The sequence below is a fragment of the Balaenoptera acutorostrata genome, chromosome 8 (genome assembly GCF_949987535.1).
Source record: "Balaenoptera acutorostrata chromosome 8, mBalAcu1.1, whole genome shotgun sequence".
Taxonomy (NCBI): Eukaryota; Metazoa; Chordata; class Mammalia; order Artiodactyla; family Balaenopteridae; genus Balaenoptera; species Balaenoptera acutorostrata.
In genome coordinates, this window is record NC_080071.1 from 99,354,862 (window position 1) to 99,382,580 (window position 27,719).

A 27,719-nucleotide genomic window follows, 5' to 3' on the forward strand; every position below is an offset into this window, starting at 1 on the left:
GTAGCTGTCCAGTTTTCCCAGCACCACTTATTGAAGAGACTCTCTTTTCTCCATTGTATATTATTGCATCCTTTATCAAAGATAAGGTGACCATATGTGTGTGGGTTTATCTCTGGGCTTTCTATCCTGTTCCAATTATCTATATTTCTGTTTCTGTGCCAGTACCATACTGTCTTGATTAGTGTAACTTTGTAGTATAGTCTGAAGTCAGGGAGCCTGATTCCTCCAGCTCCGTTTTTCTTTCTCAAGATTGCTTTGGATATTCGGGGTCTTTGATGTTTCTGTACAAATTGTGAAATTTTTGTTCTAGTTCTGTGAAAAATGCCATTGGTACTTTGATAGGGATGGCATTGAATCTGTAGATTGCTTTGCGTAGTATAGTCATTTTCACAATGTTGATTCTTCCAATCCAAGAACATGGGATATCTCTCCATCTGTTTGTATCATCTTTAATTTCTGTCATCAGTGTCTTACAGTTTTCTGCATACAGGTCTTTTGTCTCCTTAGGTAGGTTTATTCCTAGGTATTTTATTCTTTTTGTTGCAATGGTAAATGGGAGTGTTTCCCTAATTTCTCTTTCAGATTTTTCATCATTGGTGTATAGGAATGCAAGAGATATCTGTGCATTAATTTTGTATCCTGCTACTCTATGAAATTCATTGATTAGCCTTAGTAGTTTTCTGGTAGCATCTTCAGGATTTTCTATGTATAATATCATGTCATCTGCAAGCAGTGGCAGTTTTACTTCTTTTCCATCTGGATTCCTTTTATTGCCTTTTCTTCTCTGATTGCTGTGGCTAAAACTTCCAAAACTATGTTGAATAATAGTGGTGAGAGTGGACAACTGTATCTTTTTCCTGATCTTAGAGGAAAAGTTTTCAGTTTTTCACCATTGAGAATGATGTAGGCTGTCGGTTTGTCATAGGTGGTCTTTTTTATGCTGAGGTAAGTTCCCTCTATGACTACTTTCTGCAGGGCTTTTATCATAACTCAGTGTTGAATTTTGTCAAAAGCTTTCTCTGCATCTATTGAGATGATCATATGGTTTTTATCCTTCAGTTTGTTAATATCGTGTATCACATTGATTGATTTGCATACATTGAAGAATCCTTGCATTCCGGGGATAAACCCCTCTAGATCATGGTGTATGATCCTTTTAATGGGCTGTTGGATTCTGTTCACTACTAATTTGTTGAGGATTTTTGCATCTGTGTTCATCAGTGATATTGGCCTGTAGTTTTCTTTTTTTGTGACATCTTTGTCTGATTTTGGTATCAGGGTGATGGTGGCCTCGTAGAATGAGTTTGGGAGTGTTCTTCCCTCTGCTATATTTTGGAAGAGTTTGAGAAGGATAGGTGTTAGTTCTTCTCTAAATGTTTGTTAGAATTCGCCTGTGAAGCCATCTGGTCCCGAGCTTTTGTTTGTTGGAAGATTTTTAATCACAGTCTCAATTTCAGTGCTTGTGATTGGTCTGTTTATATTTTCTATTTCTTCCTGGTTCAGTCTCAGAAGGTTGTGCTTTTCTAAGAATTTTTCCATTTCTTCCAGGTTGTCCATTTTTTTTGGCATATGGTTACTTCTAGTAATCTCTCATGATTCTTTGTATTTCTGCAGTGTCAGTGGTTACTTCTCCTTTTTCATATCTAATTTATTGGTTTGAGTCTTCTCCCATTTTTTCTTGATGAGTCTGGCTAATGGTTTATCAATTTTGTTTATCTTCTCAAGAACCAGCTTTTAGTTTTATTGATCTGTGCTATTGTTTCCTTCATTTCTTTTTCATTTATTTCTAATCTGATCTTTATGATTGCTTTCCTTCTGCTAACTTTGGGGTTTTTTTATTCTTCTTTCTCTAATTGCTTTAGGTGTAAGGTTAGGTTGTTTATCTGAGATGTTTCTTTTTCTTGAGGTAAGATTATATTGCTATAAACTCCCCTCTTAGAACTGCTTTTGCTGCATCACATAGGTTTTGGGTCATCGTGTTTTCATTGTCATTTGTTTCTAGGTTTTTTTCTTTTTGATTTCTTCAATGATCTCTTGCTTATTTTGTAGTGTATTGTTTAGCTTCCATTTTTTTGTATTTTTTACAGATTTTTTTTCTGTACTTGATATCTAGTCTCATAGCGTTGTGGTCAGAAAAGATACTTGATATGATTTCAATTTTCTTAAATTTACCAAGGCTTTATTTGTGATCCAAGATATGATCTATCCTGGAGATTGTTCCATGAGTGACCACTTGAGAAGAAAGTGTAATCTGCTGTTTTTGGATGGAATGTCCTAAAAACATCACTTAAGTCCATCTTGATTATTGTATCATTTAAAGCTTGTGTTTCCTTCTCTATTTGCATTTTGGATGATCTGTCCATTGGTGAAATTGGGGTGGTAAAGTCCCCTACTATGATTGTGTTATTGTCGGTTTCCCCTTTTATGGCTGCTAGTATTTGCCTTACGTATTGAGGTGTTCCTATGTTGGGTGCGTAAATATTTACAATTGTTCTATCTTCTGTTTGGATTGATCCCTTGATCGTTATGTAGTATACCTCTTTGTCTCTTGTAATAGTCTTTATTTTAAAGTCTATTTTGTCTGATATGAGAATTGCTACTCCAGCTTTCTTTTGATTTCCATTTGCATGTAATATCTTTTTCCATCCCCTCACTTTCAGTCTGTATGTGTCCCTAGGTCTGAAGTGGGTCTCTGGTAGACAGCATATATACAGGTGTTGTTTCTGTATCCATTCAGCCAGCCTATGTCTTTTGGTTGGAGCATTTAATCCATTTACATTTAAGGTAACTATCAATATGTATGTTCCTATTACCGTTTTCTTAATTGTTTTGGGTTTGTTATTGTAGGTCTTTTCCTTCTCTTGTGTTTCCTGCCTAGAGAAGCTCCTTTAGCATTTGTTGTAAAGCTGGTTTGGTGGTGCTGAATTCTCTTAGCTTTTGGTTGTCTGTAAAGATTTTAATTTCTCCATTGAATATGAATGTGATCCTTGCTGGGTAGAGTAATCTTGGTTGTAGATTTTCCCCTTTCATCATTTTAAATATGTGTTGCCACTCCCTTGTGGCTTGCAGAGTTTCTGCTGAAAGATCAGCTTTTAACCTTATGGGGATTCCCTTGTATGTTAAATGTTGCTTTTCCCTTGCTGCTTTTAATATTTTTTCTTTGTGTTTAATTTTTGATAGTTTGATTAATATGTGTCTTGGCATGTTTCTCCTTGGATTTATCCTGTATGGGACACTCTACACTTCCTGGACTTGATTAACTATTTTCTTACCCATATTAGGGAAGTTTTCAACTATAATGTCTTTGAATATTTTCTCAATCCCTTTCTTTTTCTCTTCTTCTGGGACCCCTGTAATTCGAATGTTTGTGTATTTGATGTTGTCCCAGAAGTCTCCAAGACTGTCCTCAATTCTTTTGTTCTTTATTCTGCTCTGCAGTAGTTATTTCCACTATTTTATCTTCCAGGTCACTTATCCGTTCTTCTGCCTCAGTTATTCTGCTATTGATTCCTTGTAAAGAATTTTAAATTTCATTTATTGTGTTATTCATCATTGTTTGTTTGCTTTTTAGTTCTTCTAGGTCCTTGTTAAATGTTTCTTGCATTGTCTCCATTCTATTTCCATGATTCTGGATCATCTTTACTATCATTTATTATCATTCACTACTCTGAATTCTTTTTCAGGTAGACTGCCTATTTCCTCTTCATTTGTTTGGGCTGGTGGTTTTATAGCTTGCTCCTTCATCTGCTGTGTTATTTCTCTGTCTTCTCATTTGCTTAACTTACTTTGTTTGTGGTCTCCTTTTTGCAGGCTGCAGGTTCGTAGTTTCTGTTGTTTTTGGTGTCTGCCCCCAGTGGGTGAGGTTGGTTGACTGGGTTGTGTAGGCTTCCTGGTGGAGGGGAGTGGCACCTGTGCTCTGGTGGATGAGGCTCAATCTTGTCTTTCTGGTGGGTAGTACTGAGTCCAGTGGTGTGTTTTGGAGTTCTGTGACCTTATTATGATTTTAGTCAGCCTGTCTGCTAAAGGGTGGTGTTGTGTTCCTGTCTTGGTAGTTTTTTGCCATAGGGTGTCCAGCACTGTAGCTTGCTGGTCGTTGAGTGTAGCTGGGTCTTAGTACTGATATGGAGATCTCTGGGAGAGCTTTCCTCATTTGATATTACATGGAGCCAGGAGGTCTCTGGTGGACCAATGTCCTGAACTCGGCTCTCTCTCCTCTGAGGCTCAGATCTAACACCAGGCCAGAGCATGAAAACCCTGTCAGCCACACAGCTCAGAAGTAAAGCGAGAAAAAAGAAAGAAAGAAAGAAAAAAATAAAGAAAGAAAGAAAGAAAGAAAGAAAAAGGAGAGAGAGAGAGAGAGAGAAAGAGAAAGAAAGAAAATAAAACAAAATAAAATAGTTATTAAAATAAAAAATAAAAAATTATTAAAAATAAAAAATTTAAAAGTAATTAAAAAACGAAAGGAAAAAAAGAGAGCAACCAAATGTAAAAAACCAATCCACCAATGATAACAAGCACTACAAACTATACTAAAAAAATAATAATAACTGGACTGACAGAACTCTAGGACAAATGGTAAAAGCAAAGCTATACAGACAAAATCACAGAAAGAAGCATACCCATACACACTCACAAAAAGAGAAAAAGGAAAAAAAATATATCTATATATAAAAAAAGGAAGATAACAAACAAACCAATAAACAAATCTACCAATGATAATAAACTCTAATTGCTAAACTCAGATAAACATAAAACCAAAAACAAATTAGATGCAGAAAGCAAACTCCAAGTCTACAGTTGCTCCCAAAGTCTACCACCTCAATTTTGGGATGATTCATCATCTATTCATGTATTCCAGAGATACAGGGTACATCAAGTTGATTGTGGAGATTTAATCTGCTGCTCCTGAGGCTGCTGGGAGAAATTTCCCTTTCTCTTCTTTGTTCGCAGAGCTGCTGGGGTTCAGCTTTGGATTTTGCCCCGCCTCTGTGTGTACATCACCTGAGGGCATCTGTTCCCTGCCCAGACATGATGAGGTTAAAGTAGCAGCTGATTATGGGGCTCGGGCTCACTCAGGCCGGGGGTGAGGTAGGGGTACGGAATGCAGTGTGAGTCTGTGGTGGCAGACACTGGTGTGACATTGCAACAGCCTGAGGTGTGCTGTGTGTTCTCCCGGGGTAGTTGTCCGTGGATCACGGGACCCTGGCAGTGGCACACTGCACAGGCTCCTGGGAGGGGAAGTGTGGATAGTGACCTGTGCTTGCACATGGGATTCTTGGTGGCTGCAGCAGCAGCCTTAGCATTTCATGCCCATCTCTGGTGTCCACGCTGATACTCCCAGCTCTCGCCTGTCTCTGGAACTCATTTTGGCAGTGCTCTGAATCCCCTCTCCTCACACACCCTGAAAAAATGGTCCTTTGCCTCTTAGGCAGTTCCAGACTTTTTCCCGGACTCCCTCCTGGCTAGCTGTGGCACACTAGCCCCATTCAGGCTGTGTTCACACAGCCAACCCCAGTCCTCTCCCTGGGATCTGACCTCTGAATCCCGAGCCTCAGCTCCCAGCCCCCATTCGCCCCAGTGGGTGAGCAGACAAATGTCTCAGGCTGGTGATTGCTGTTCGGCACCAATCCTCTTTGTGGGGATCTCTTCGCTTTGCCCTTTGCACCCCTATTGCTCTGCTCTCTTGCGTGGCTCCGAAGCTGTCATATATTTGTGAGTTGTCCAGCTTTCTTCTTGTTATTGATGTCTAGTTTCACACCATTGTAATTGTAAAAGATCATTGATATGATTTCTTTCTTCTTAAATTTCTTAAGACTCGTTTTGTGACTTAATGTATGATCTATCCTGGAGAATGCTCAGTGTGTGCTTGACAAGAATGTGCATTTTGCTGCTACTGGATGGAATGTTCTGTATATGATTGTTAGAACTATTTATTTTAAAGTGTAGTTTAAACCCAATATTTCTCCATTGATTTTCTGTCTGGATGATCTTTCTTTACATAAGGCATTGAAATCCACTGATCTGCTAATAGTTGCTTAATATAGTTAGGTGCTCTGATGTAGGATGCACATATATTCACAATTGTAAAAGCTATCAAATAATTGACTCCTTTATTATTATATAGTGACTTTTTTGGTCTCTTAACAGTTTTTGACTTAAAGTCTATTTTTTCTGACATAAAAATCTACTTCTGCTCTCTTTTGGTTTTCATTTGCATGGAATATCTTTTTCCATCACTCCACCTTGAGCCTATGTGTGTCCTGTGGCAGCATATAGTTGGGGCTTGTTTTTTTTTCATTTGTTTGTTTTTCTTTCTTTTTTTAAAAAATCCATTCAGCCACTCTGTGCCCTTTGATTGGAGAATTTAACCCATTTACATTTAAAGTACTTGTTGATAGGTAAGGACTTACTATTGCTGTCTTGTTTATTGTTGTTCTCTGGCTATTTTGTAGTTCCTTTGTATCTTTCTTGTTGTCTTCCTTTGTAAATTGATAATCTTCTGTAGTGGTATGTTTTCATTCTCTTCTCTTTATCTTGTGTGTATATGCTATAGGTTTTTGTAGTGTGGTTACCCTGAAGCCTTAATAAAATATCTTATAACAGTCTATTTTAACTAATGACTCAACTTTAATTGCATACAAAAAATCTATTGTTTTACTTCACGCTACATTTAATGTTTTTGGTGTCACAATGTACATCTTTTAATCTTGTGTTTTCATTAACAAGTTACTGTAACTATAGTTATTTTAATACTTTCATCTTTTAACATTTATACTAGGGTTAAGTGATTCACACATCACCATTACAGTGTTAGAGTATTCTGAATTTGACTGTATACTTACCAGTGAATTTTATACTTTCCTTTTTTCATGGTATTAATTAGCATGTTTTCATTTCAGCTTGAAGAATTTTCTTCAGCATTTCTTGCAAGGCTGGTCTAGTGGTAATGAACTCCCTCAGCTTCTGTTTGTTTGGGAAAGTCTTTATCTTTCCTTCATTTCTGAAGGACAGCTTTGCTAGGTAAAGAGTTTTTGGTTGGCAGGTTTTTTTTCTTTCAGCACTTTGAATATATCATCCCATTCTCTTGTGAATTGTAAGGTTTCTACTGAGAAATCCACTTATAGCCTTGTGGAGGATTCCTTTGTATGAGAGAAATTTATTTTCTCTTGCTGCTTTTAAAATTCTCTCTTTGTCTTTGATTTTAGACACTTTTATTATAATATGTCTTAGAGAAGAATATTTTAGATTGAAATTTTGGGGTGATTTATTAGCTTCATGAACTTGGATTATCCAAATCTTCCCCTAGATTTGGGAGTTCTTAGCCATTATTTCTTTAAATAAGATTTCTGCCCCCTCTCCTCTCTTCCCCTTCTAGGACTACAATGATACATAGGTTTTTCTTCTGTAGGCTTTCTTCATTTCTCTTCATTCTCTTTTCTTTTTGCTCCTCCGATTGGATAATTTCAAATGACTTGTCTTTGAGCTCACTGATTCTTCTACTTAATCCAGTCTGCTGTTGAAGCTCTCTATTGAATTTTTCAGTTCAGTCATTGTATTCTTCAGCTCCAAAATTTCTGTTTGGTTCTTTTTAATGTTTTCTGTCTCTTTGTTGAACTTCTCATTTTGTTCTTATTTTGTTTTCCTATTTTTTCTAAATTGTTTACTTGAGTTCTCTTGTAGCTCTCTGAGCATCTTTAGAACAATTATTTTGAATTCTGTGTCTGACAATTCCTGAATCTCCATTTCTTTGGGGTCAATTATTGGAAGTTTACAATCTTTCTTTAGTGGAGTCATGTTTCCCTGATTCTTCTTGTTCCCTGTAGCCTGGCACAAGTGTCTGCACATGTGGAGAAGCAGTCATCTCTTCCAGACTTTATGGAAAATATCTTCACCTGCAGTTGGGGGCATGATTGAGAGTACCATGACCTAAGCACAGGGCACCAATTGTGAGGGCATGTGGCAGCTCTAGTTCCAGGGTGCATGGTGATTTGTTAGCTCAGCATGCTGGAGTCCACATTGTTGATACTGTGTGGTCCTTGGTGAGTGGTGTGGATGGTCCACAGAGACTGCAAGGACTGTTGTGGTCCTCAGTGGTGCCTTCAGTTCCTGCAGCTAGGGACCAGGGTTGATGAAAGTGGTGATCAGAGTTGGTGGTGTATGCACACTTGGCTGCAGGGGCCAGCAGCAGAGGCCTGTGTGGTGGCAAGGGCCAGTTACAAACACGCATATACTGGTGGGGTTCTGGTGAAGCAGCAAGGACTGAGGCCACCTGTAGTTGCACTGGAAGCTGCAGGGGCCCTGCTCTTGGTGTATACTTCCATAACTGCTGGTTCTTGCCATGGGTACATGGCAGTGAAGGCTAGTTTTGGGAGTCAGACTGGGGTCATGCAGGTGTACAGTTGGAGGGGCTAGCTACAGGTGAGCAGAGTAGTATAAGTCAGTGACAGGACATAGAGCTGAACCGGGGCCCACAAGCAACTGTGAGGGCCTTGGCTATTGTGGTACACTCCTGTGGCTGCAAGATCTTGCCACAGGAATGGCAAGTGGAAGTCAGCCACTGGTGTCAGTCCAGTGGTGCATAAGAGCACAGCTGGAGGAGCTAACCCTGAGCAGGTGCATGGGGGTGGTCACCTGCAGGATTCTAGGCTGGTATCTTGCATTTTCACAGGTGCTGGTGTGGGCTGGCTACTGGTCCTGGTCCCAGGCTATGGTGGAGCCTTGCGTGAGGGACTGGGAAGGGACTCAGATGGCTTGTGTCAGTGAACACAAATACTTGTGGGGCATAAACCAGTAAAATCTTCAGGAGGTCTGTAGCAGCTGTGCTGGTCATTGGTTTCTTCAGTGGTGAAAGCTACCAGAATCATCTATAGAGCAGGTCGCTGGAAACCATAGTAACTCCTAGTGTGAGGCTGACACTGGTAGCCCCTGCTTTTCGTCCTTGTTCTTAACTGCTTCTATACAAGTCAAGTTTGACAGTTTCTGGCTGGGGTGAAACAAAAGTAGGTCCTTTGTGCAGTTCCCTGAAAGGCTGGGGAAGTAGGTTTGCTCATCCTGCTTTCTGTTTCCCAGTGAGGGGAATTATTTCTAAATAGGAAGTTCCCACTTGGTGCTGAGCAGTGTTGGCTTGGGGAATGGGATGATGCAGGAAAAATGAAGCTTTCTGGGACCTGGTATGAAGCCAGTGAGACAACACCCCATTATTGTAGGGTGTGGAGTAGGGACCTGACTAATGTTGTTTTCCTTCCCTTTTGTGTGGTTATTCTCAAGTTTTTTGTTCCACTATGTTGGTAAAGTTTCTTCAGAGGACTCTAGTTCTCTCCCAGAGCTTTTTTTGGTGGATAGCTTTCTGAAGCCATCAGCCTATAACAGAATCTGGTACTTGTAACTATATGGTTTGGAACACGTACACAGGAACAGTTGTCTTGATTTTTAGTAGCACTAGGGTCAAGGACCCCTTCCAACTTTTACACCTCAGTACCCCTGACAAGGGCCCAGCATCCTGTGCTTAGTTGTTCCAAGTCTGTTTCTTCGAGCCAAGTAGCACATGAAGTCCTTTAGGGTGGAGGTTGGCCTTTTCTGACAGCATGCTGCTTGGTGTGTATGGTGCCTGGTGGCCACACTGTGTGTGTGTTTGCTCTGCTCATTGATGACTGGGTGCTGGGAGAAGCCCTACTTTGCTCGTTTCTCCGAAGAACCAAGACTTCAAGTCTGAAATTGCCTCTGTGACAATAATTGGGTTCATCATGAGACAACAGAAGCAAGGATTGAAATGTGCCATGGGGACTGCTCAGGGACCCCCTCTGCCAGGAATTTCTGTTTCTTTGTGAAGTAGACTTCCCAGGATGTTACTCATTTCTCTTCCAGTAAATATTTGGGGCTACTGAGAATGAAAAAGTGAACTGAAATTCTCCTTGGACCCAGCTAATAGGAAAGGCTGTTTCTCAGACCTTACAAGGCAACTCTGGAGAGCTTTAGGCAGGACTGGAAGAGGAGTGTGTACCGTAGGTGCATAGGTCTGTGGGTTGGTCACAGCCCATTGGTCAGGGCTCTGCTGGGGCTGATGGGGCTCTTCCACATGTCCTCCCTCTGGGGACACCAAGAGGTGGCAATACTTCCTGGGATTTGCTCTTCTCATAGCCGAACCTGAAGCTTCAGAGAGGCTTACAGTAACATGGGATGCTTCTGTCTAGTCCATCCACTGGTCAAACAAGCCACTGGCCAAGCCCAGAGTCAGTGGGGTGGGGAAGTAGATCTGTCTGTTTCACTGGAGACCACTGCAGAAGGCATGCAAGTGAAGTCCTATTGCAGAGATAAAAGGATGGGGAGTGATCCAATCTTCCCAAAAAAGCAATGAGGTGTTGCTTTTATGACATCAGGAAACCTGGTGTCCAGTAGAGTGTGGCTCTGTTTTCCCCTAATTCTCTATAGCAAATGAAATCACATGTCGTTTACATATCTCCACATTGTTTTTAGCTTTCTGTCTGCGATTTTGGGTAGTCCTTTCCAGATGGGTTACTGTTGGAGCCCTCCTCTTCCTGCTCTTTACAGAGGTTCACACAAGGCAACTGCTCCAAGGCAGCAGGTCCAGGGGTCCCTCCTTAACCTCTAATGGGCTGCTCCGAGGTACCTAACAGTGATAACATGGACTAAAATCTCCTGAGCGTGCTGGAAGCAGGTCCAGTGACTACATCTTCTGTCCTTCATTAGCAACATGAGCCACAAGGGGGCATGTTTTGGGAACACAAATTTCTCACAGAAACGTCACAACTGCTACGTGTTTCAGTGATAACTATAATGTGAAATTTATCCCTGTTAGAAAGATGCACTGGATGTTGTCATGATTTACTAGAGAATACTACTTCTTAGTCATTGAATCTGATGCCTGTTACATCACGAACATCAGCAGGTATGGGATGACTGCACAGAGGCAGTGGTGAGAAAAGGTTTAGCACCTGTTTACCTGCATGCAGTTTGGAATCAGAGAACTGATCCTGGCTTGGCCACTTACAAGATCTGTGTCTCTCCATGTCTCGATGTCCTTGTCTATCAATTGAGGGTATAACATACACACCTGGAGGAAGTTTGAGGATTAAATAAGATGATGTATGCATGGAGTTAGTGTAGGACTTGATCCACTGCAGGGCTAATAAATGCTGGTTAGATGGTTGTGGTCCCAAGCACTGTGTTAGATTCTATGCGACTTCACCCCATTTAGGAATCCACAGCAGCAGCTGGAGAAGGAGCTGAGGAGAAGGGGGACCAATTGGTCATGTGGCTGGAAACAAAGACTTACTGATGGGCTCAAACTCAAGGTTTTGTGGATTCCAAAGTTTACTTTGGTTTCCTTTTGAACATCCTGTGCTCCATACAGTTTGACTGCTAAAAAAGTGCTTTGGATTTTGCAAGTTGGTCATAGAATGGGCAACTCCTCTGGGCTTCCATGGACCTGATATCAGTGTACTTTTCCTCCACAGATTCCTGTGCTCCTGAACCTGAGCAGAGACCCTGAGGTCAGCCTGCCTGTGCCACCGCTCATGTATGCCCTTGCCCTTGGTGCCTGCCTGGGAGGTAAGGGGGTGTTAATGCATTTGAGGGAGGGCCCCCTGACACTGTGGTGAGCCTGAAGTGATAATTAATGCATGCCACATTGAAAGTAAAGTAAGAATAGTCCAGATGATTTCCTGAGTGGAAACCCATCTTCACCTTTGACTGAAGCAGTTCTAGGCATACTCAGTTCCTCTGCAAGGCCTGTCACTTCTCACTCTCTGCAGAACTGCTCCTGACATTCTAAGTCTGTGGCCTGAGGATGATCACTGTGATATCTCAAAGTTAACCTGCTCCCACGCTGCATGCAGATGTGACTTAGGTTTAGAAACAGATATTGAATCAGAAACCATCCTCCTGGCAGCTTCTTATTCCCTTTTTAAGGAGTGTGTGTTGGGGCGGGGGGGGGGGGGTGAAGTGATGAATGAGTAAGCTAAGAAGTAGAGACTCTAACCTAAGAGTAAGAAGAAAGATTTTAAAAAATTCTTTTTGGCTGGAGGAGTGTGTTGTCCTGTGGAGTCATTGAAAAGCCAATTAGAAAAACGTTGGGAGAGACTAACCTCTGGTGAGTAAACACAAAGGCTTTGGATGTGATTGTATTAGGAAGGAGGCCTAATCACCTTTGGGAACACAAGAGGATTGTGAGAATCTTAGATAAACACACTAGACACCTTTTAAGTTTTTTATTTTTACATCCAGATATTCTTAGATAGTCTAGCTTTCTCTGTTCTTTGATTTTTCTCAACTATTAGATCAACAACTTTCTTTTTAGTTTATCTTCTTGTTTGTAAAGGGGGATTAGTGTCATTCAGTGAAGTTGCTGTGATTTCTGGAGAGCTAATTCACCTAATCCAGCAACTGAGGCCTCACGTTCTGAGTGCAGGGTTGTTAAAATGGCCCCCATCTGAGATCAGCCCCAGGAAAAGCAATAACTGCATTCACAGCTACATTTAATATCAGTGGGAGGAACAGAATCCAAAGACACCTGGAAATGTGTCCTCTGTGTGGAATTTTGTTCATTAAACCTTTTTGAGCATCTTCTATACCCTGGCATTGTCCTTCAGAGTGGGGAGACAGTCACCTAAGCTAAGATTATAACATAAATGTATCCTCTCATGGCCACTTGCATAGAGTGCTCAGGGGGTACCAGGGAGACTGGGGGAAAGTCAGGAATGGCTCTCCAGAGGGGAACTTTTCAGTTGGGTCTCAAAGGTTGAGAAGCCTCCTGGGCTAGTTCAGATTCCCCCAGAACATGTAGAATGAATATGGAGGGGATTATCAAGGAGAGAAGTTAACGTGGACCATTTGTATGGCTAATAGCTTAAAATATGATTAAACTTTTGTTGACTGAGCCCCTTTTGTAGCTATAGTGAACAATAAAAGTAGTAAGCCATGGGATCTTTTTAACCTAGTAGCTCTGGTCATTGAATGATACTTTTTCCTGGTACAGTGGATGCCTACTTGTGCTGGGTGTTAGCTCTACATTTATTCTGTTGGCGGACCATCTCTCATTAACTCAGAGTTTGACAATTTAAAAAATTCTGGTAAAATATACATAGCATAAAGTTTATAATTTTAACCAATTTTAAGTGTACAGTTCAGTGACATTAAGTGCATTCATATTGTGCAATCATCACCACTATCCATCTCCAGAACTTTTTCATCATCCCAAACTGAAACTTTGTACCCATTAAACTATAACTCTCCAGTCCCACAGGGTTTGACATTTTGAAGACCATTTTAAATAGAAATTTTCAGTTGGTTTGAGAAATGTCATTTGTTCTATAAATTGGGTGTGACCCACTAAATAGTTTGAAACAAAAAGTCTTTCCTGGTCTGCTCTCAGTACCTTTTGGTTGCTCTTTTTACTAAGAGCTAAGAACAATTCAAACAAGTCTTAAGAAAAATCTGCCTTAGCCTGGGTGTCCTAGAAGGCAGAGGTTGAGGCAAGTTTGCATGCTGAAGATTTATTGGGACATGTACTCCTAGAGCAGGAAGACTGAGGGAGGAAGTGAGGTAAGGCAGTGAAGGAGAGAAAGCAAATACATGGTACATTACAAAGCTAGTAACAGCTTCAAAAGAAATCAAAGCCAATTTTTAGTTAGGGGATGGGACATTTTCTAGATGGTTCCTGAAGAACAGAAAAGCTAAGTGAAATCTCTTAGTGCCTTTGTAGAGTGTGCAGTGAAGCAGGTTATGCTGCAGAACCAATGAGAGAAAAGCTTCAGAGACATGCTGGGCCTTTGCAGACTACACTGAAGTGGGCACAGGGCAGAGAGCCACCTTTTGAAGGGTGGACAGCCAGGACAGAACTTCACAGAGAATCTTCAGCAATCAGCAGGTTATAAACCTGTTAGAAAATGGATGACTCAGCTATATAGCCAGAAACCCAGAATCTTCCTTTGCTCATATCTCTATTTCAGAGAACTCCTCATCCCACCCTCAAAATATTTGCAGCTGGTGGGAAATTGAATTCAACTTAAGGTGAAACAAAGCCAGGTCCAGCTCAGCAACAGATTAGATTGGCTCCATGCCCTGCACTGACAGCCTGGCACAAATGGGGATGCACTCTTCAGTGTGTGTGTGTGTGTGTGTGTGTGTGTGTGTGTGTATGTGCAAATATTATACTTCTGTCTCAGTAGTTCTTTACATAAATTGTTCAGCATACCATTACCTTGGTAAAGAACACCTACAAAAACCCTGCAGATAACCTCATACTTACTGTTAAAAGACTGAATGTTTGTCCCCTAAGATTGGGAACAAGGCAAGGATGTCTGCTCTCACCTCTCTTATTTAGCATAGTGCTGGAAAATCTACCTAGTGCAGTAAGGCAAGAAAAGGAAATAAAAGGTATACAGATTAGAAAGGAAGAAATAAAATTGTTCCTACTATAGATGACATGATTGTCTTGGTGGATACCAAGGAATCTATTTTTTAAAAAATCAGAAAACCATATAACTAATATGTGAGCTCAGCAAGGTCACTGGATACAAGATAGACATACAAAAATCAATTTTAGCAATGAACACATGGATACCACAGTTAAATATACAATACTATTTAGAATCACTCAAAAAATTAAATACTGAAGCTGAAATTACAATATGCTTATAAAAGAAATCAATGAAGATCCAAATAATTGGGAAGACATACAGTGTTCATGGATTGGAAGGCTCCACATAGTAAAGATGTAAACCCTCCCCAAATTAATATTTAGGTTTAATGCAATTCCTACCAAAATCTTAGTAAGATTTTTTGTTTATATCTATATCTACAGTATTTATAAATATACATATGGAATGGAGGACATATAAATTGTAAATAAGCACATGAAAAGATGTTCAACATTATTAACCATTAGGAAAATGCAAATTAAAACCATGATAAGGGAATTCCTTGGCAGTCCAGTGGTTAAGACTTTGCCTTCCAATGGCAGGGGCTGCAGGTTTGATTCCTGGTCAGGAACCTAAGATCCCACATGCCTGGCAGCCAAAAAACCAAGACATAAAAGAGAAGCAATATTGCAACAAATTCAATAAAGACTTTAAAAATGGTCCACATCAAAAAAAAAAATCTTAAAACCATGATAAGATATCATCACACACCTATAACAATGGCTAAAATAAAAATAGTGAAAACATCAAATGCTGACCAGAATGTGGGAAAAATGGATCACTCAGACATTGTTGTTGGAAATGTAAAATGGCCATCACTCTGGAAAACAGTTTGGCAATGTCTTAAAAAACTAAACCTGCAACTGCCATAAAACTCAGCAATTACACTACTAGGAATTTATTCTAGAAAAATAAAAACATATGTTCACCCCCAAACCTGTACACAAATGTTTATGGAAGCTTTATGTGTAATAGCCAAAAAGTAGAAACAAATCTGATGTCCTTCAACAATAAATGGTTAAAAAAACTGTGATACAATACATCCATACCAGGGAAAGCTACTCAGCAATAAAAAATAAATGAGCTATTGATACAAGTGACAACCTTGATGAATTTCCAGAGAATTATGTGGAGTGAAATAAAGCCAATCCGGAGGAGGCTCCTTCAAGATGGTGGAGAAGTAGGACGTGGAGATCACCTTCCTCCCCACAAATACATCAAAACTACATCTACATGTGGAACAGCTCCTACAGAACACCTACTGAACACTGGCAGAAGACCTGAGACTTCCCAAAAGACACCCTCAGACGAACTACAGGCCGAGGAGGGGCCAAATCCAAAGCTGAACCCCGAGAGCTCTGTGAACAAAAGAAGAGAAAGGAACATTTCTCCCAGTAGCCTCAGGAGCAGCAGATTAAATCTCCACAGTCAACTTGATGTACCCTGCATCTGGGGAATACCTGAATAGACAACGAATCATCCCAAAATTGAGGTGGTGGACTTTGGGAGCAACTGTAGACTTGGGGTTTACTTTCTGCATCTAATTTGTTTCTGGTTTTATGTTTATTTTAGTTTAGTATTTAGAGCTTATTATCATTGGTAGATTTGCTTACTGATTTGGTTGCTCCCTTCCTTTATATAAATATATATATCTTTTTTCCTTTTTCTCTTTTTGTGAGTGTGTATGTGTATGCTTCTTTTTGTGATTTTGTCTATGTAGCTTTGCTTTTGCCATTTGTCCTAGGGTTCTGACTGTCCTTTTTTGGTTTTGTTTTTAGTATAGTTTTTAGTGCTTGTTATCATTGGTGGATTTGTTTTTTGGTTTGGTTGCTTTCTTCTTTCTTTCTCTCTTTCTTTAAATTACTTTTGATAATATTTTACTTTTTGATAATTTTTTTATTTTAATAACATTCTTTTCCTCCCTTCCTTCCTTCCTTCCTTTCTTTTATCTTTCTTTCTTCCTTCCTTTCTTTCTTTCTTTCTTTTCTTTCTTTCCTTCCTTCTTTCTTTCTTTCTTTCTTTCTTTCTTTCTTTCTTTCTTCTTTCTTTCCTTATTTCTTTCTTTCTTTTTCTCCCTTTTCTTCTGGCCTGAGTCGCTGACAGAGTCTTGGTGCTCCAGCTGGGTGTCAAACCTGAGCCTCAGAGGAGGGAGTGCTGAGTTCAGGACATTGGTCCACCAGAGACCTCCCAGCCCCACATAATACCAAATGGTGAAAGCTCTCCCAGAGATCTCCATCTCAATGCTAAGACCCAGCTCCACTCAATGACCAGCAAGTTACAGTGCTGGATACCCTATGGCAAAGAACTAGCAAGACAGGAACACAAGCCCACTCATTAGCAGAGAGGCTGCCTAAAATCATAATAAGTTCACAGACACCCCAAAAGACACCAATGGATGTGGTCCTGCCCACAAGAAAGACAAGACCCAGCCTCACCCACCAGAACACAGGCACTAGTCCGCACCATCAGGAAGCCTACAAAACACACTGAACCAACCTTACCAACTGAGAGCAGACACCAAAACAACGGGAACTACAAACATGAATCCTGCAAAAATGAGACCCCAAACACAGTAAGTTAAGCAAAATGAGAAGACAGAGAATTACACAGCAGATGAAGGAGCAAGGCAGAAACATTACCAGACCAAACAAATGAAGAGGAAATAGGCAGTCTACATGAAAAAGAATTCAGAGTAATGATACTAAAGATGATCCCAAATCTTGGCAATAGAATGGAGAAAATACAAGAAACTTTTAACAAGGACCTAGAAGAACTAAAGAGCAAACAAACAATGATGAACAACACAATAAATGAAATTTAAAATTCTCTAGAAGGAATCAGTAGCAGAATAACTGAGGCAGAAGAATGGATAAGTGACATGGAAGATAAAATAGTTGAAATAACTACTGCAGACCAGAATAAAGAAAAAAGAATGAAAAGAATTGAGGACAGTCTCAGGGACCTCTGGGACAACATTAAACGCACCAACATTCAAACTATAGGGGTCCCAGAAGAAGAAGAAAAAGAAAAAGGGACTGGGAAAATATTTGAAGAGATTATAGCTGAAAACTTCCCTAATATGGGTAAGGAAATAGTCAATCAAGTCCAGGAAGTGCACAGAGTACCATACAGGATAAATCCAAAGAGAAACATGACTAGACATATACTAAGCAAACTATCAAAAACTAAATAGAAGAAAAAATATTAAAAGCAGCAAGGGAAAAGCAACAATTAACAAATAAGGGAAACTCCGTAAGGTTAAAAGCTGATCTTTCAGCAGAAACTCTGCAACCCAGAAGGGAGTGGCAGGACATATTTAAAGTGATGAAAGGGAAAAACCTACAAGCAAGATTACTCTATCCAGCAAGGATCTCATTCTGATTCGATGGAGAAATTAAAACCTTTACAGACAAGCAAAATCTAAGAGAATTCAGCACCACCAAACCAGCTTTACAACAAATGCTAAAGGAACTTCTCTAAGCAGGAAACACAAGAGAAGGAAAAGACCTACAATAACAAACCCACAACAATTAAGAAAATGGTAATAGGAACATACATATTGATAACTACCTTAATGGTAAATGGATTAAATGCTCCAACCAAAAGATATAGACTGGCTGAATGGATACAAAGACAAGACCCGTATATATGCTATCTACAAGAGACCTACTTCAGATCTAGGGACACATACAGACTGAAAGTGAGGAGTTGGAAAGAGATATTCCATGCAAATGGAAATCAAAAGAAAGCTGGAGTAGCAATTCTCATATCAGACAAAATAGACTTTAAAATAAAGACTATTACAAGAGACTTAGAAGGACAGTACATAATCATCAAAAGATCAATGCAACAAAAAAAATATAACAATTGTAAATATTGATGCACCCAACATAGGAGCACCTCAATACATAAGGCAAATGCTAACAGCCAAATAAGGGGAAATCGACAGTAACATAATCATAGTAGGGGACTTTGACACCCCACTTTCACCAATGGAGAGATCATGCAAATTGAAAATAAATAAGGAAACACAAACGTTAAATGCTATATTAAACAAGACGGACTTAATTGATATTTATAGGACATTCCATCCAAAAACAACAGAATACACTTTCTTCTCAAGTGCTCATGGAATATTCTCCAGGATAGATCATATCTTGGGTCACAAATTAAGCCTTGGTAAATTTAAGAAAATTGAAATCATATCAAGTATCTTTTCCAACCACAACACTATGAGACTAGATATTAATTACAGGAAAAAATCTGTAAAAAATACAAACACATGGAGGGTTAACAATACACCACTAAATAACCAAGAGATCACTAAAGAAATCAAAGAGGAAATTAAAAAATACCTAGAAACAAATGACAATTAAAACAAGATGACCCAACACCTATGGGATGCAGCAGAAGCAGTTGTAACAGGGAAGTTAATAACAATACAATCCTACCTCAAGAAACAAGAAACATCTCAAATAAACAACCTAATCTTACACCCAAAGCAATTAGAAAAAGAAGAACAAAGACCCCCAAAGTTAGCAGAAGGAAAGAAATCATAAAGATCAGATCAGAAATAAATGAAAAAAAATGAAAGAAACAATAGCAAAGATCAATAAAACTAAAAGTTAGTTCTTTGAGAAGATAGATATACAAAATTGATAAAACATTAGCAAGACTCATCAAGAAAAAAAGGGAGAAGAGTCAAATCAATAGAATTAGAAATGAAAAAGGAGAAGTAACAACTGACACTGCAGAAGTACAAAGGATCATGAGAGATTACTACAAGCACCTATATGCCAAAAAAATGGACAAACTGGAAGAAATGGACAAATTTTTAGAAAAGCACAACCTTCCAAGACTGAGCCAAGAAGAAATAGAAAATATAAACAGACCAATCACAAGCACTGAAATTGAGACTGTGATTAAAAATCTTCCAACAAACAAAAGCCCAGGACCAGATGGCTTGACAGGCGAATTCTAACAAATATTTAGAGAAGAGCGAACACCCATCCTTGTCAAACTCTTCCAAAATATAGCAGAGGGAGGAACACTCCCAAACTCATTCTACGAGGCCACCATCACCCTAATACCAAAACCAGACAAAGACATCACACAAAAAGAAAACTACAGGCCAATATCACTGATGAATATAGATGCAAAAATCCTCAACAAAATACTAGCAAACAGAATCCAGCAGCACATTAAATGGATCATACACCATGATCAAATAGGGTTTATCCCAGGAATGCAAGGATTCTTCAATATAAGCAAATCAATCAATGTGATACACCATATTAACAAATTGAAGGAGAAAAATAACATGATCATCACAATAGATGCAGAAAAAGCTTTTGACATAATTCAACACCCATTTATGATAAAAAAAAAAAACCCTCCAGTACATAGGAATAGAGGGAACTTACCTCAACATAAGGAAGGCCATATATGACAAACCTACAGCCAACATTGTTCTCAATGGTGAAAAACTGAAAACATTTCCACCTAGAACAGGAAGAATACAATGCTGCCCACTCTTACCACTATTATTCAACATAGATTTGGAAGTTTTAGCCACAGCAATCAGAGAAGAAAAAGAAATAAAAGGAATCCAAATTGGAAAAGCAGAAGTAAAATCATCACTGTTTGCAGATGACATGACACTATACATAGAGAATCCTGAAGATGCTACCAGAAAACTACTAGAGCTAATCAATGAATTTGGTAAAGTAGCAGGACACAAAATTAATGCACAGAAATCTCTTGCATTCCTATACACTAATGATGAAATATCTGAAAGAGAAATTAAGGAAACACTCCCATTTACCATTGCAACAAAAAGAATAAAATACCTAGGAATAAACCTACCTAAGGAGACAAAAGACCTGTATGCAGAAAACTATAAGACACTGATGACAGAAATTAAAGATGATACAAACAGATGGAGAGATATCCCATGTTCTTGGATTGGAAGAATCAACATTGTGAAAATGACTATACTACGCAAAGCAATCTACAGATTCAATGCCATCCCTATCAAATTACCAATGGCATTTTTCACAGAACTAGAACAAAAAATTTCACAATTTGTATGGAAACATCAAAGACCCCGAAGAGCCGAAGCAATCTTGAGAAAGACAAACAGAGCTGGAGGAACCAGGCTCCCTGACTTCAGACTATACTACAGAGCTACAGTAATCAAGACAGTATGGTACTGGCACAAAAACAGAAATATAGGTCAATGGAGCAGGATGGAAAGCCCAGAGATAAACCCACGCACATATGGTCACCTTATCTATGATAAAGAAGACAAGAATATACAATGGAGAAAAGAGAGCCTCTTCAATAAGTGGTGCTGGGAAAACTGGACAGCTACATGTAAAAGAATGAAACTAGAACACTCCCTAACACCATACACAAAAATAAACTCTAAATGGATTAATGACCTAAATGTAGGGGCAGACACTATAAAACTCTTAGAGAAAAACATAGGCACCACACTCTATGACATAAATTACAACAAGATCCTTTTTGACCCACCTCCTAGAGGAATGGAAATAAAAACAAAAATAAAAAAATGTGACCTAATGAAACTTAAAATCTTTTGCACTGCAAAAGAAACCATAAATAAGATGAAGAAACAACCCTCAGAATGGGAGAAAATATTTGCAAACGAAGCAACTGACCAAGGATTAATTTCCAAAATATAGGAGAAGCTCATGCAGCTCAATATCAAAATAAAACAAACAGGGCTTCCCTGGTGGCGCAGTGGTTGAGTATCTGCCTGCCAATTCAGGGGAAACGGGTTCGAGCCCTGGTCTGGGAAGATCCCACATGCCACGGAGCGACTGGGCCCGTGAGCCACAACTACTGAGCCTGCGCGTCTGGAGCCTGTGCCCCGCAACGGGAGGGGCCGCAATAGTGAAAGGCCCGTGCACCGCGATGAAGAGCGGCCCCCGCACCACGATGAAGAGTGGCCCCCACTTGCCGCAACTAGAGAAAGCCCTCACACGAAAACTAAGAGACCCAACACAGCCAAAAATAAATAAATAAATAAATAAATTAAAAAAAAAAAAAAAACAATCCAATAATGGGCAGAAGACCTAAATAGACATTTCTGCAATGAAGATATACAGATTGCCAACAAACACGTGAAAGGATGCTCAACATCACTAATCATTAGAGAAATGAAAATCAAAACTACAATGAGGTATCACCTCACACTGGTCAGAGTGGCTGTCATCAAAAAATCTACAAACAGTAAATGCTGGAGAGGGTGTGGAGAAAAAGGAACCCTCTTGCACTGTTGTTGGGAAAGTAAATTGATACAGCCCCTATGGAGTACAGTATGGAGGTTCCTTAAAAAGCTAAAAATAGAACTACCATATGACCCGGAAATCCCGCTACTGGGCATATACTCTGAGAAGACCATAATTCAAAAAGAATCATGTACCACAATGTTCACTGCAGCACTATTTACAATAACCAGGAAATGGAAGCAACCTAAGTGTCCATCAACAGATGAATGGATAAAGAAGATGTGGCACATATATACAATGGAATATTGCTCAGCCATAAAAAGAAATGAAATTGAGTTATTTGTAGTGAGGTGGATGGACCCAGAATCTGTCTTACAGAGTGAAGTAAGTCAGAAAGAGAAAATCAAATACCGTATGCTAAAACATATATATGGAATCTAAAAAAAAAAAGGCTCCGAAGAACCTAGGTGCAGGACAGGAGTAATGACACAGACATAGAGGATAGACTTGAGGACCCAGGGAGGGGGAAGGGTAAGCTGGGACAAAGTGAGAGAGTGGCATTGACATATATACACTACCAAATGTAAAATAGATAGCTTGTGGGAAGCAGCTGCAACTCACAGGGAGATCAGCTCGGTGCTCTGTGACCACCTAGAGGGGTGCGATAGGAAGGGTGGTAGGGAGAGGCAAGAGGAAGGGGATATGGGGATATATGCATACCTATAGTTGATTCACTTTGTTATACAGCAGAACATTGTAAAGCATTTTTACTCCAATAAGGATGTTAAAAAATAAAATAAAATGAGGAAGGTACATTTACAAGCAAGAAAAAAAAAAGAAAAGAAACTCAATATCAAAAAAACAACCCAATCAAAAATGGGCTGAAAACCTAAATAGACATTTCTCCTAAATAGACATGGTCTCCAATACAGATGACCAATGAACACATGAAAAGATGCCCAATATTGCTAATTTTTAGAGAAATGCAAATCAACACCACAATGAAATATCACCTCACACTAGTCAGAATGGCTATCATCAGAAAGTCTACAAATAATAAATGCTGGGAAGGGTGTGGAGAAAAGTAACCCTCCTACACTGTTGGTGGGAGTGTAAATTGGTGCAGCCAGTATGGAAAACTGTATAGATGTTCCTTTAAAAACTAAAAGTAAAGCTACCGTATGATACAGCAATTGCACCCTTAGAATCTATATATAGAATATATCCAGAAAAGATGAAAACTGTAATTCAAAAAGATACATGCACCCCAATGTTCATAGAAGCACTATTTACAATAGCTAAGACACAGATGTGATATATATACATATAATGGTATATTACTCAGCTCTAAAAAAGAATGAAATATTACCATTTGCAGCAACATGGATGGACCTAGAGAATATCATACTAAGTAAGTCAGACAGAGAAAGACAAATATTATTTGATATCACTTATATGTTGAATCTAGAAAATAATATAAAATGAATGTATATACAAAAAATAAATAGACTCACACAAAAAAACATAGAAAACAAACTTATGGTTAAAGGGGAAAGGGAGGAAGTATAAATTAGGAGTATGGGATTAACAGACACACACTACTATACATAAAATAGATAAGCAACAAGGGTTTATAACACGGAAAAATATTCAATATCCTGTAATAACCTATAATGGAAAAACGTCTGAAAAAAATATAACTAAATCACTTTGCTGTACACATGAAACTAACACAGTATTGTAAATCAACTATACTTCAATAAAAAGTAAAATTAAAAATAAAATAATAAAAATGATAATGAGTACCAAAAAAAGAAAAGAAAAAATACTCCTTTTTTCCCAGTTAAAATGGCAGGCAGGTATTGCTGAGATCAATCGTATCTCATCATGCTGCAGTGGGTATGAATTCCTCATTGGCAATGGACCACTTGCCAGAAAATGAAAGGCCCTTTCAATTTCATGTTTCACATTGTCAGGGTGAACTGGCTCAGCAGGTTAATTTTTTCCTGAGCACTTCTGGATTCAGAGAAAGGAATGGGAAAATTTTCAAGGATCAGAGCGAGGGAAGGGGTAGCAGCTGGGACCCCTGGCTGTGTGATGACTTGGGCAGGGTGAGAGGGCTGTGTGGGGACAAAAAAGTAAAGTCAGGAGCCTTGTGACTCAAACTCTCTCCCTGGAGAGTGAAGGAGGCAGAGACATGAACAAAGGCTAAACTGACTTCTCTCATGTATGGCCCTTGCTCAGCCTTTGCACATTTGATTTCTATCCACTTTTTCAGGAAAGTAGAATGGATGGCACTGTGGGGAATGCTATTCCCCTTAAACTCTCTCTGCATAGCCTGACCTCCTTCCCCCAGATCCACCTTTCAGTCATCCCTTTGCAAGAGGTCTTTTGGTTTCCTGAAGGCCTTGTAACATGGGAAGCAGAACATTAACTTACTAAGTCTCACTGAGCTCTGTTTCTTTTAAGGATGCTTTCAGCTACAGGTAACAGAAACCTGATTAACAGAGGCTTACACACTCAGGGAAATAATCTCTTCTCATATAACAAGAAGCTGAGGGGCAGAGGGCTGGCAAACATCAGCTTGATGTCTTGTAATATTAGAGGCAGGTCTCCACAATTCTCTTGGCCTATCCCTCTCATCATAGATGTTTCATGGCTGCATCCAAGGCAGAAAGCATAGAGGAGAACTGGTACCAATACATTTTTATTAGGAGGACAAAAGCTATGCCAAGAGGCTCCCAAACAGGTTGCCCTCGTGGCTTATTGGTCAGCCAAATGAGACAAGCAGAGTGGATAAGCTACCTAAGCAGGTGGGGTACAGGGAAGCCACAGAGAAGAAGGCTAGCCAGCCATCAGGTCCTGCACAAACATTGGAAAAAGATTGTGTCAGCTGTCATAGTGGAAAGAATGTTAGATTTGGATTCAGAAGACCTTGATCAAAATCTCAAATCTGCTAAGCTTTGTAACCATGAGCAAACCACTGAACATTTCTATTATATTGATTAGGATGGTTTTGGTTATAAGGAAAGGAAGATACAAAACAAGATGGTGTCAGCAACAGGAAGAGTATCTCCTGTGACAGGCAGTCAGTGGTGGAGCAAGTCTAGAGGTGTTGCAGGGCTTCTTGGTGTCTCCATCTACATGGTCTGCCACCCATCAACAACACTCAGAGCTGGCTCCACACTCGGGCTGGAAACAGCTCCAGGAATCTCATCACCACACAACAGTGGATGGTATCCAGAAAAAGCAGCAGGACTACTCTCTTTCCTAAAGTTTTTTCTCAAAATCAGGGAAATCATTACCAGAAGTTGCCTCTCCCCCAAGAAGACACCTCACAATGTCTCCTTGACACCAAATAGCTTTGGCTGGCCCACTCATGTTGGTCACTGGCAAGGGGCAGGAATCCATCTGACTGTCCCTGCCCCGTCATCGGGGGGGGGGGGGAGATATAGGGGAGTCAGCTACATCTGTGTTAAATGACAACTTTCCCTGGGCATCTCACAGGATAGTCCTGAGGTTCACTTAAGATTATGAATGTGAGAGTACCATTCAGATGTCAATGGTTGTTTCAGTAGTTTAATAAGATGCTAGCAGGCTTTTGATAGTACCCCACATGGCATGGGTTCCATGTGGTGGGGAGAAAGAAGTCCTAGGTGTCACTACTCTGGCTCAGGCCACTTGGCCAGTTTCCATTTACAGAGGTGTGAATTAGAAGTTGGGCTGTGCACACAAAGAGCTGCTGCCTGTCTTGGCATGTCTGGGTAATCCTACATGAAAACTAATGTATGGATCTAGAGGTAGAACAAGAACATTTTCCAAAACTATTCTCTGCCTTGCTCTTGATGGCCATTTTAAATGTTTATAAAGAACCTTCAATCTAATGTCCTATGTCAACCAATCCAATCTGAGTTAAATAAACCATGCTGTCAGACCAGTGGTAATTTTTCATTTGACAGAAAACATAAAAATTAATTTTATGCACTGGCATTCCCTTTGGAAAGTATTAATAGAACTACCTGCCACTCATGTTATGAACTTGACCAAAAGGAAGCAACAGGTTTTAATGTAGCCATGTGCTGCCTGGATTACCCACAATCTCTAGACAACTCTGTCAAGGATGCCATGCATACTTGGACCTAAAGCAGTCTTCATTTTTGTTTGTTTTCTGTGTGCTACAAGTAGACATTTAAATTATTTTTAGTTTGTTTTTATCCAACTAATACGTGGATTTGGCAACAAGTAAAATAAAACAGCTCAGATTTGTCAAGGAAATTAACAACCACAATGTGTTCTAAAAGCAACAGAGACTACCGGGTTGGTCATAGGTTCACTCCAGCTGGGAAAACCTATCAGCAACATTTATACTACCCTGACTATGTAAATGCCACACTGCAGGGCCAAGATGTGCACCAAGATCAAGGTCCAATCAAGTCTTCTTTCCTATGTTTCATCATCTGCTTAAAATCACGTCATTTTAATTTACTTCAAATTTGGTGACAGTTTCATACCATTTTTTTTTGAACCTAGTATTTCTAGTTACTTGTTTTCAACGTAAAGAGAGCTAAGGAGGAGAAACTCTGGAGCTGGACTGCAGGAATTTGATTCCCACCTGTGGGATTTTCTAGTTGTATGACACTGGGAAGGTTTCTAAGGCTCCATGGGGTTCTAAAATTTCATAAAGATGGCGTTAAGTATGTATTTACTCATGTGCTGCTTCTACTCTGGAGAATCCACTTCTATCATTTCTTTGATAAATTCCTCCCTTCCATTTCATTCTGTCCTTTCTGAGATTTTTCTAGTAGTTGAATTTGGGGTTTCCCATATTGAACTTATGTGTATATTATTTTTCCTCTGCATTTTCTTCTTTGACTTTTGCCTCCAGACTCAGGGATATTTCCTCAACTTTATTTTTCAGTCAACCTGTCTATCTATCTACATTTATTTAGTCTAGTAATTATGGATTTAGTCAATGAGAACATTTTTCCCTCTGGTTTTCCCTTTTTTATTACTTTAATTAAGCTTTTACTTTGAGATAGTTGTATATTCACATGCAGTTGTAAGGAATAATATGAAGAGATCTTATGTACCATTTATCCAGTTTCCCTCAATGGTAATATATTGTGAAACCATACTACAATATCACAGTCAGGATATTGACATTGAAGCAGTCAAGACACAAAACATTTTCATCACTAAAAAAAAATCCCTCACATTGCCCTTTTATAGCCACACCCACTTCCTTCCATCCCCACCCCCTACTTAACCCTTGGCAACCACTTACCTATTCTACATTTCTACAACTTTGTTATTTCAAGTATATTATATAAATGGAATCTTACAGGGTGTAACTTTTGGGATTGACTTTTTTTTTTCTTTAACATCTTTATTGTAGTATAATTGCTTTACAGTGGTGTGTTAGTTTCTGCTGTATAGCAAAGTAAATCAGCTGTACATATACATATATCCACATATCTCCTCCCTCTTGCATCTCCCTCCCACCCCCTTATCCCACCCCTCTAGGTGGATACAAAGCACCGAGCTGATCTCCCTGTGCTCTGTGGCTGCTTCCCACTAGCTATCTATTTTACATTTGGTAGTGTATATATGACCATGCCACTCTCTCACTTCATCCCAGCTTACCCTTCCTCCTCCCCGTGTCATCAAATCCATTCTCTACAGCTGTGTCTTTATTCCTGTCCTGCCTCTAAGTTCTTCAGAACCATTTTCTTTTTTTGTTTTAGATTCCATATATATGTGTTAGTATATGGTATTTGTTTTTCTCTTTCTGACATACTTTAGCCTGTATGACAGATTCTAGGTCCATCCACCTCACTACAAATAACTCAATTTCATTTCTTTTTATGGCTGAGTAGTATTCCATTGTATATATGTGACACATCTTCTTTATCCATTCATCTGTTGATGGACACTTAGGTTGCTTCTATGTCCTGGCTATTGTAAATAGAGCTGCAATGAACATTGTGATACATGACTCTTTTTGAATTATGGTTTTCTCAGGGTA

General features: G+C 39.4%; 1 protein-coding gene across 8 annotated transcripts in view; it reads left to right on the forward strand.

Moving 5' to 3' along the window:
• OCA2 (OCA2 melanosomal transmembrane protein) overlaps positions 1-27,719 on the forward strand; it is a 281,194-nt gene that overhangs the window by 245,443 nt on the left and 8,032 nt on the right. For all 8 annotated transcript variants that reach the window (XM_007182886.3, XM_057550707.1, XM_007182888.3 and 5 more), the window contains one exon: positions 11,475-11,568. In XM_007182886.3, coding sequence (XP_007182948.2) covers positions 11,475-11,568 — 94 coding nt within the window. The remainder of the gene's footprint in view (positions 1-11,474; positions 11,569-27,719) is intronic.